This window comes from Oculina patagonica, chromosome 7 (assembly GCF_052425735.1).
Source record: "Oculina patagonica isolate OP01 chromosome 7, crgOcupat, whole genome shotgun sequence".
In the NCBI taxonomy this organism is placed as follows: Eukaryota; Metazoa; Cnidaria; class Anthozoa; order Scleractinia; family Oculinidae; genus Oculina; species Oculina patagonica.
The window spans coordinates 25,298,271-25,309,267 of NC_135764.1; the positions used below are offsets into that span (position 1 = coordinate 25,298,271).

At 39.6% G+C, this 10,997-nt stretch overlaps 1 protein-coding gene across 1 annotated transcript; it reads right to left on the reverse strand.

The window, feature by feature from the left end:
- Positions 1–284: 284 nt before the first annotated feature.
- LOC144661357 (capsule biosynthesis protein CapA-like) lies at positions 285–7,364 on the reverse strand. The gene is made up of 7 exons (XM_078522082.1): positions 7,192–7,364; positions 5,557–5,803; positions 3,367–3,511; positions 2,793–2,957; positions 1,883–2,119; positions 1,150–1,271; positions 285–565 (listed from the first exon to the last, which is right to left on the reverse strand). The coding sequence occupies exons 1-7, from the start codon at positions 7,250–7,252 to the stop codon at positions 415–417; spliced, it is 1,128 nt and encodes a 375-aa protein (XP_078378208.1). The 5' UTR covers positions 7,253–7,364; the 3' UTR covers positions 285–414.
- Between the last annotated feature and the right edge of the window lie 3,633 nt (positions 7,365–10,997).

Sequence of the window (10,997 nt, forward strand, 5' to 3'; positions counted from 1 at the left end):
GCTCCGCTAATATAAATTAGGGGGCTAATGCATTTTAAAAGATCTTAAGTACCTTCAGGTCCCCACTCTCTTTTTTAAAAGTCCCCCTCTGGAAGTTTCATTCTTTTTAATAATGCCCCCTCCTTTATTAGTTTTTGTGCTGTTCCTTTTGTTGTTGTTTAGTATTAGGGCCATGATAGACTAGAGAGTTTATTGTCGGACTTCCAATCAGAACTTTCCAGGGTCGCTCGTTTCCCAATCGCTGTTCAAGGGGAGCGAAGACCCTGGGTATGAGGTAAATACGATCTGACATGCGCAGCAAACACTAGTTACCAGGCTTTCACACAAAGATAATAACTTCAGCCACTGGTGTGTGGAAAAGCATTTCAGTTTAGCAAACATTAAATTTTTTTTCTAATGGTATTGCTACAGTCTTCAATTCTTGTTATAATCTCGACATTGTTCATCACCGTCTCCGCAAACAGTAATCCATTTGGCGTTCCTTACAGGTTCAGAGTGAAGTCGTTTGGTTTTCTGGTCGAATGCGAGTTTGGTGGGGAGATACTCAGCTTTCACGACACCATTTCTGAAAGATTGGAAGAATAAAGAAAGTTCTTAAATATAATCTTACTACGACTTTGTGATCAATTGTAAAAACTGTAGAAAATTGTAAAGCTGATTCTCCATCCTACACCACTTTATCAGTTTATTTAGTTGCCTTTTGAGGACATTTTGTTGCGCATGTGATGAAGATTATAGTTTTTAGTGTCAGCGTTTTTCTGACACGCTGTGTATATAATCCTGTCTTAGAAAGCAAGCATAGGCTACACAATGACTTAACGTATACCGAATTAAAACAAATTCGAAACTAATATTGGGTCAGAGCGGTTTTCAATTGAATGTCGGAAAACCAAAAGCAAAGTAATCACTTTGGCCAATCACAAAATGCGCAGACAATCCAGTGAAACAATCACAACTCGAAGCAAACACATATAGCCAGAAAGAAGCGCGGGAAAACCTGCGCGAGCGAGTCATGATTGGTTTTGCGTTTTACTTTTGATTGGTTGAGAAAGTGGCGGGAGCTTTTTTTAACCAATCACTAAGCGCAGTAATGTACAGCCAAGGCAAACGCGAATTATTTTCGACACTAGCGGTTTAAGTAATATGCACCTTGTAACAATAACTTTCAACATTCGGTTTGATTTCAACTTTTTAAAGTTTTCAAAGGTGAAATATTCGTAAGCTTGAATCAGAGGAAGATTTGGTTTCTTGCCCATTCTGCCATACACATTCTGAAAGAAACAAACAAAAACAGGAACATGGAGCATTACTATTACAGGCATGCAATGCATGCAGAGAACAGCAACAATTTTATTATGCTGTGGAGTAAGAATAAAATTGATTCAAAGAAAACGTCAATGAACACAACAATCTATTTTTTTATATTTATACTTTGTTTTTTTAATTTAATACTGCTTCTTAGTTTAGTGATCATTTAGTTTTATTAAGTCTGGTTTTCACTAGCGACGCAAACACAAGCGCAAGGATAACAGCTCTTATTTCTCCGTGAAAAAGGCTTCGACTCAAGCAAAAGCACAAGCGCATTGCATTTGGATGCTTGTGCTTGTGCTTGCGGCAAGCACAAGCACAAGGTCAAAATTTGTCCTTTTGCGTGATCGCGCTTATGTTTGCGCTTGTGCTTGCGTCGCTAGTGAAAACCAGGCTTTAGTGATAATGGCGCAAAGCTGCAATTTTAAAACTCAGCACACATATTTATCGAAATGTTAGGAATAATGATTTATTATTTGTAAACACAACCTTACAAGCTGTAAAAAAAAAATAATGGTCGTCTTTTTCTAAACGTCTTTTTTTATGTTATTTAAAATTCGCAAGGGTTTATTACCGGATCGTTTCCACCCAATGGGCGCATCGGAGGGAACAAGAAATTCCCCAAACTGTATGCTACAAGTTTGTTATCTTTGGTCATCCAATGAGACTGTAGCACGTGCGGATGTGATCCAATGATAACTTGCACTCCAAGGGACATCAGGTGTTCTGTTATATGAAGTTGGTAAGGAAGTTGTCCTAGGAGCAGTTCTCTACCCCAGTGCATAAATACTACTATGATGTCCACTTTAGCCTTTACGAGATATAATTTCCATGTTAGCTGCTGGGAAGAGGTTTGAATTGGCGTCTGCAGAGCTTAGTGATTGGTTCAAGACACTTTGGTATCATAATTCTATGCTAGAATTACTCTTTTATATTTTACGTTGGCAGAAATCCGTGCTTTGGATTAAATTAGTTTACAGAGCTGTTCTTGACTAAACATGAGATCAAGATAAAATGTGTGGCTAAGCATCGTAGGGGTAAAAGAACATTAAAAAAGAAACTCGTCACTCGATGGGGGAAAAGGTTAAGGAAGATTAAGTCTGCATTTTAGCCAGGTAACCCATCAGGCCGGCATTTATCTCCAGTTTCCTTAAACGTTTGTGACTTGAAGTCAGAAAGCGTCAGAGTTTCCCAGCTGAATTATTGTAGCAATATAGCTGACAGTAACGTGACTCGCAACTATTAAACAAATTGAAAATGGCACGCATGTCGAAGTAGTCTGCTGCAAAATGGTAGAAACTTTGTGAGAAGCGAGGATTTACTTTCGAATCGTTCTTTCAACCGTTCTAACAAGAGGTGGCCATTTTCTTTTTCTTTTACAAAATAAATCCAACTTAATGCAATGATACATCACAACCGTGTTACATAGCCAAGGTAAATCGGAGCGCCGGTTACATGATTTTAATGTTAAAGTTGTGTTAAACCTGTTTTAGCTTGTTGACGTCTCTTGTGGCAATGTCATCTCGATAAATGGCAGGACCAGAATTATACAACTTTCGCATTGCAGTGCAATTTGGGTAATCAGGTACGTGGTCACAGTAACCAAGAAATCCGATCTTTATTCCGTTTCTTTCCATAACAAGTGGCTCCTAAATAAAAACAAAAGAAGTTTAAGGATGTGAGCTTAATTTTGGCGATGGCTATAAGGTGAGCGAATAAGCATGTTCTACGAGTTATTTGGCATGTTTAAATTTTTTGGCAGACGTGGGTTTTTATGGTTCGATGCTTAAAATTAACTGGTGAAGGGATTTCAGCTTATATATTGCTGATCTGTTTCCTTTACCGCGTGGCCACTAGCTAGCTTCAAGTTAGTACAATAAGGTAATAGAAGTAGCACACTGATAATATATGAACAATGATCGTTTCTCCAATCCTGACAAACAGCAACTGCATTTTCAAACGCAAATTTTTTGTTTAGGTGTAAAAAAAATAAGAACTGTTCTTCTTTGAAACAAGATAAAAAGACAAAAAAGAAATCGTTTTAGAAGTTTACTATACCTGAGAAGAGTTGTACTTTCCATAACTGATACCAAAATATTTTATCCCTTCCTTCTTGAGAATCTCAACAGTAAAGTTAGCACCCTTGGAACCAAAGTCGTTGAAATGATTGTTGGCTACCGTTACAGCATCGAATCCTGCAAAACTGAGGTAAAACGATCGAAGAATTGCAACTTAAGTAATGGCGGTTGTGAAAGCTATCATAAAAGTGACGGGTATGCTCGCTAAAAAGTTACTCAAATAATTCTGGAGTGTGGCTCCAATTCATTTTTACTTCTAAGAGGTACTAATGTAATATCTTTTTTGATGGGTGATAAGAAACATTGGCTATTGCCACCCCCACCTCCCCCCCCCCCCCCCATGAGGTTTTTTCGAAATTTTTAAAAGAGCATTCGCCCTACAATAGCCGTGGTTACACTAGCCCTTTTACCCATGGGTAAATAGCGTTTGACCACGGGTAAAGACGTTTTTGTGTGTAACCGCTTTCCCCAGACCGAAACTGCCCTAGGGTTATTTCCATGGATACATCAAAAAGAACAAAAGAACTTCACATGACAGTTCCTGAACTGAAAAGTAAGGTTTATCTGCTCCCCGAGGTGGCTTGGCCAATCACAAAGCAGAACGTAGCAACAACAGGAAATCGCCTACAGGGCTCTGACGTGACCTCTGATGCACTTGGCTCGAGCGCCGGTCCAACGAGCTGGCATATATATTCAAAGGTATCGCGAGAAACTCGAAAGTTTTCTTTCCACCAGTGATCCATTGCATTGTTATTTAGAAGTTGCTGAAACCAATTTTGTGGTCGTGGAAATACCCAAGCTCTTCTTGGCCGGCGAGCACGTTCGCGACGAGCTCGTATAAAATGTAAATAAAATGCCGATAAACGTTGAATGTAGCGTAGTTGAAAGCGCCTTCTTCGGTGTCTTCTCGAAAAGAAAAAACTGCTGTACTGTTATATTTATGGAGGACTGTCGAATAATAAGCAGGAGAATCACTGAAATTAAGCTTCCTAGATCTCGATTTGTGTCATCCATGTTGATCTGCACTTCTCCCGCATATCTAATTATATTTTACCCCGAGGGGTGTCTTTTACTGTGTAACCGCATCCCCAAGGGTAACATGAAACCTGAGCTGAACCAGACCCAAGCCGTTTACCCTCGGGAAGACCCCAAACCCAAGGTGTGTGTAACCACAACTAATGCTAAAACGTTCGGTACCTGTTCATTCATCTCTTGTAGAAATTTTGATATGTCAACCATGTGCAACATATCACTGACATATCACGCTGCATAGCAACATAATAATTACAAGTAGGTCTGGCTAAAACCCGTCATTTTTAACATTTTCCTTTTTTTCAGTTTATTTTTACATTACATAAGCATTTTGGCGTGGCTTTGCATCAATTTTCACTATTTTCCGACTTTCTAAGAAAATGTGGAATCCAAGATACCGGATCCAAGATGGCGGCTCTTATGTCATCAATTGTCAGCCAACAAAAAATATGTCATCTTGTAAAGTCAGCTTAGGGCTTTCCACTGCGCAGTGCAAAATAATTTCAGTTTGCCTTAATAGAACGAAAACCCTGGGTAGGGTTCCATCCATCCCCCCCCCCCCCCCCTGGGAGGACTGTAGGAGTTGACTTTGACTGTATTTCCGAAAGTTAAGCTAAAACACCCTAAGAATAGGATGAGCATCCCTATTAATGTCATATAAAGATCCCCCTCATAGAACTTTTCAGAAAGCTATAACCACAGCAGAATTGAATGAAAATTCGACGTAGGCTACAACATGCAAATTTAGATTTTTTACTTGCGTGTAAAGTCAGCGTTGAGCAAGTGGCCCATACCGCCGGAGCTTATCCCGGTTTCTGTAGCATTTAGCAACATGGAGAGTTTCTACTTCCTCTGGATGGGATGCTAGGCCATCGAAGGTTACCCCTAGCGACCCGGGTCCCTGGCATTAGTTCGCCAGTACCCTTCATCTTTACAAAGTGCAATTCGGTCGGATGCTCCGACCACTGCAGCGAGACTCATGACGAGCTAGGTCATTAACAAGGTTCATACACAAATTATTATTTTAATGTTAACGTATCATAGATGTTTATAAGAGTATTAAAAGAGGAGGTCATTGGCTACAAGGATTTAAAAATTTACTGTTATATATTTAATGCTCTTTAGACCTGTTCATTACCTCAATGCCGACGCAGCCTTCGGGCTAGAGTCAAGTATTATTAACCTCTTCTCTCCTTTGAACTTGTAGGGATACACATCTTTGCTGACAAACGGACACTCCAAATTACCCACTGAAATATCGGCTTCTCTGATGTATGGTGCAACCTCATTGAACGAATCATTATATGTGTGATACTTGTGTTCCACGTAATATTTGACCGGGCCAGAAAAAGAAATATCACCCACAAACAGCAAAGTGACATGATCTACAAGGTAAATATGAAAAAATATCGTTTCAGTTTCGTTTCCAATAATGTTGCATGGGTTATGAAAAAATTAGAAATAGATTTAGCCAAGCCTAAAAGCGGAGCTCCCCGGTTATTTACTTTTTGTAAATCCGAATTTGCTGACCGTTAACAGAAAAAATCTAGCTTTTGAGACCGCGATCCAATGTAAACCATTACTTGGTCAGCGGTAAACTTCAAAAAACATCCGACCTCAATGAGTTCTATATGTGAGCCCGCGATATGGTCATGTGATACGGTCAGCGGATACCTTGTTTTGACAGCCGTCAATTGACCATGACTTGGATGTCCAATATCAAAGATGTAAGCTGACATTAACCATAACCTTAAACCTATTTCTGGAGTATGGCCGCCATGTTGGCGCGACGTCGTCACTAGGCGCACGCGCCCGCGAACCATGCCGCTAGCACGATGACCATGAAAAACCAAAAGCATGGGTCTGTTAATTTTCTCTGGGTATGGGGCTCTGCTCTGCGGCCCTTCCGGCGGGGCCGCTAGGAGCTCCGCTAAAAAGTCGCCATAATCACCAAAATGAAAGTATGTGATACAACAACCGTCGTAAAACAACACACAAAAGTGACTCTAAAGCTACTGGTCGCGATTGGTTAGAATATTGCAAAGGTAATACGAAGGACCTTTTTCTTTAAAATCAGGAGGTAGCGTTCAGAGAGCAGTTTGGAACTATTGCGGTAGATTCTTTTCCCAAGAGCTCCTTGCTTTCGCTTCAACTTTTTTCGCCGACTTTTTTTCTGCAGTTTCGAATTTTCATTGATCCCTTTTACTGCCCATGGGTCTTCGAGGATGAGGTGAACCAAAGACCTCGATTCCAGGCTCTCGCTCCTTTTCCTACCTTGTGTGGAAATGAAGAGAGAGAGAGTCTGGGATCGAATTGTCCCTTGGATATTATTAAGTAATCACATGATTTTTCTCTCGCAATTAGGAATAAATAAGCAGGAATAAATTTTAATTTCAGAAGACTACAAATTGCACTCGCCCTATGAGCTCGTGCAATTTATTTAGCCTTTTTACTTGTTTGTTTGTTTATTCCAATTGCACTCGAAATCATGTCATTTGTGATACAAATACCTAAGGCTATAATAAAGAATCTGAATGCGTACATTTTTCCCCAAACAGTCCAGGATGTACAAGCGAAAGCAAACTTTTAGAAACTCCAAAGAAGTTCACTCAAATGAACTGATGAACCTGATTGTATCTAATAGGACATCACCAAAAAAATAACGAATTAACTTGATATTTTTAAGGGAACAAAACTTCAAGTTCTTTGTTTTGTTTTTCAGCGAAGAGATCATAACCAGGTCTTTACAAAACAAATCAACAACGACTCTTACCTTTATTCCCAGTAACTAGGTATGGCGTGATTGACATCAAGAAATAAATGATCAAATTCATAATGAACTCGATAGCGAAAAATTCCGAGGGAAAGGAGCTTTTAGTAATGGGAAAGTGCTATTTAAGGAGCATGGCAGTATTAGTCAAGCAAGTGTCATGTTGCGAAAGAAAACGCTCTCTATAAATTACAAAACCACTCGAATATCCAATGACTGTTCTCGAAGTAAGTTAGGAAAGGGTAGCTTTATATCAGAGAATAATAAAGACAATAAAACCACATACATTGAGACAATGAACCCCTGCGGGGGCGTGGTGTTCACATGGACTGGTCATTGACACCGTTAACACTGGAGTCGAATAGTTTATGCGACTTGTGTAAAGACTGGGCGAACAATCCGACGCGCTAAGACCTTGGGTGCTTTCCATTAAGCCAAATATTTCAGAAATTTTGGTCGGAAGTCAAATGGAAAGGTCCGTTTTGGTTCGGAGTGACCGGATTATTCGGGACTTCCTCTGGAAAGTGGTCCACTTTGACCGGCCGGACCGAAATTTAGCGTTCCATTTTGACAAACTGATCAGCTATCTTAGGCCCGGTTCAGACGCCGTACTTTTCATGAGCCGAACTCAATTCGAATTTGGACCGACCCAAATTGACAAAAGTACGCCTCTTGATTCAGACGCCGTACTTTTTGGCCGTTCCGAGGCCGTTCCTAATACAGTTCTAATAAAACCAGTCAAAGTTGTCAAAATACATTAAAATAATTTATGAATTAGGATCGGCACATGAAAAGTACGGCGTCTGAATCAAAGCCGTTCCAAAGGCGTTCCACAGGCGAAATTCTCGGCCAAGCCAGGCGGGAAGAACGGGTGAGCCGTTCAAAATTGAAATAGCCGTTCTAATTTGATTCAGACGCCGATCTTTTCATGTAATTAATTAAAGGAATTAGGTTCGGCTCATGAAAAGATCGGCGTCTGAACCGGGCCTTAGTTTAGTTTAGTCGCTTCTCGCAGATGTGGGGAACTGGGGAAAGGAATGCAAAATGGAAAGGGCCATTCCACTCGGTTGGCCTGGATAAATCGGAAAATGTCGTTCCATTTTACAACGTACGGTCAGTTCCTGTTGGTCGACCGGTCGCACTTTTAAAATGGAAAGCACCCCTCATTTCGACGTTCTAGACTGACGTTCAAGAACGAACAGTTCGTCTTTACTCATTACCCGCCTTGCGTTTGCGCTCGTCTTTATTATAAAAAGGATCACCATGCAATGATGTAAAGGGAATATTTTATAACTTCATCGATGAATCAACAGCTTAGTGAACTATAAAACGCACAAATTAGCTGAATGAAACTCTGTTTTTGTACAACAACGCTACGATAAGCTGAAAAATCTTCGCCATTAATGTAATTATGTTTTTCAGGCAAAGTTAAGCGTTTTTAATGTTGTCAAAACATTTATAACTTATTCTTAGTTGGCTTTAATATCATCTGTTGTAATCATCAATGACGAATCAGGATGAGGATCGGATACCACTGTTTATTTTGATCATTTGTAACAAAAGTTTTTTCAAACGCAAGTCATGAAAAATGTCCATTTCGGTAGTGGTTGTATTCCTGCAAACCTCAATGGTACCAGTTTAAAGCTAATTCCAGTAAAAACCAGTTTCTTAGGCTACGTTTACATGGGACCGGACCGGACCGGTTCAGCTTTTATATATTTACATGGAACCGCGATCCAGGTGTTTACACGAGAACGTTTTGCATGGAACCGGTCCGGAACGGATCCGTAACTGGACCTGAAAAATAGCAGGTCCAGTTTTGGATCCGTTTCGGACCGGTTCCAGAATGGTCCCGTGTAAACAGAAGGTTTATCCGGTCCGAAAATCGGATCGGATTCATTTTGATCCGTTTGGAAGCGGTCCCGTGTAAACATAGCCTTATTTAAATCACGTAAACACATTTATCTTATGGATAGCGCATTAGGCTCCGGTTCGAACGGTCTGGTTTCGAGACCGGGCCGGGGTGGTTGTGTTGTGTGTTACGAGCAAATTGGCAAAATCCTGCCAAATATGTCAAGAGACTCGTAAATTAGTTTTTAATCGTCGTTCCCCTCGCATTTTAGTTTTTGTAACTACTAAGTTCGTTTAGCTAATTACTATTTTCAGTAGCTTTTCAGTTGCCTATTTAAGTTAATTTATTTGATGCTGTACATATTTCTATTTCTTTTTCTGGCAAAATAAAATGTTTGTTGTTGTTGTTGTTGTTTACTTCTCCTAATATTAAAATTGGCATGGTTTAGATTTTAGTTAATTAAGGTGGTTGATCCCTGGGTCCCCAAAATTGGCAAGACATAAGGTCGCGCAGGACCCTTGAAATCATTATGTATGTATTTATTTAAAGAGTATGCACGAACTGCGACGACTGAAGCCGACAACAAACGAAATATTCATGAGAATTTTTTTTCTCAGAGTTCTTTGTACAAGTAATTACACGGTATTGTTCTCAGCCTCGCATCCCGTGCGCTGGAACATAGCGAATTATCATAATTAGATTCACAGCTTTAAATAAAGCATACGTTGTTGTAAACATCGACTCGGAAGGTCTTCGGAAGCCTCAAAACCTGCAATTTTGTGTCCAAGTTTTCCCCGCCGATATAGAATTTCAAGAGTTGATTCGCGAGGAACATAAACTTGGTGTACTCTATTGTGTTCTGGCTAGAGCGAATTTTTAAATTTCTTTCTCAAAATGAAGATAGCATGTTTCAAAGTTTAGTTTTCACATTTTTACTCTCTTAGAAGCCATTAACTTGTAGCAGTTTTTGAAATCGAAAATTTCGTTCTAGTGGGAACACAAAAGAAGTTACGACTTATCACTAGGCTATATAATCATTTAATTTGGTGCGCTGTGCTAGCTGAAAACTTGGACACAAAATCGCATTATCTTCAGTTAAACTTTTAAGGGCTTGTAACATCACAGACAACGGTCATCTCTCAGTAAAAGGACAATCATGATGTAATTCCATCATCCCTGGGTATACTTATTAAATTTTAGAGGAATCGATATTCAAAATGTAGTGAATTAAAACTTTACAAGACAGCACTCCAACAAGAAATTTGGCTAATGAATATATTAATGAGCAAGGGTCCTGCGCGACCATAAGTTCAAAGAATAAGTATATCGTTGCCATGGCAATAGGACTGGATATAAACATGCCTTAAAAATCGGGTTTTGTATATTGGCAGAAAACGAATTCGTCAGATTTTCGCCATCATTTTTAATATTGTAACAGAGAGATTGTTAGCTATCCTTTGCTGTATAACTGGATTATTTACAATTACCTTTGTTAACCTTTAGATGTTTTCGATGATCCACTTACTTGTTTCCAGAAGTACCTTTTTGCCAAATTTTATGAAATCTTAAGATTGGTTCCTGCGAAATATGCGCATTTCCGAGAAAGCCACTAAAGCATTCAATCTCGATATTTTGACCAACTACACATGCGCTGCAGTTTACTGGGTTTTCATAAGGTCCTCACGGAAACGACAAAAACCTGCAAAGTTCGTTGCATCTCGGCTTTTTCTGACATAACATTCCAACAAAAGACTAAAACATTCAACACATTGAGTCATTTTAAGAAGAAAAATACAACATATAGAACAGGCATAGGACAAATAAATCAACGCTCTATCGGCGCCATATTTGATTTTCGTAATACTTGTGTGCGCGCTGCACCGCATCAGGAATGAAGACTGCAGAGAGCGCGCAAAAACTTGCTCAGCCACCTACCTATATATAGAAAACCACAATT

Coding starts and splice junctions, on each gene's coding strand:
- LOC144661357 (XM_078522082.1), bottom strand. CDS start 7,252: ATGAATTTGATCATTTATTTCTTGATGTCAATCACGCCATACCTAGTT. Junction 1,272..1,882: donor CATTGGGTGGAAACGATCCG/GTAATAAACCCT, acceptor TGTTTCTTTCAG/AATGTGTATGGCAGAATGGG. Junction 566..1,149: donor TTGAAAGTTATTGTTACAAG/GTGCATATTACT, acceptor CCAATCTTTCAG/AAATGGTGTCGTGAAAGCTG.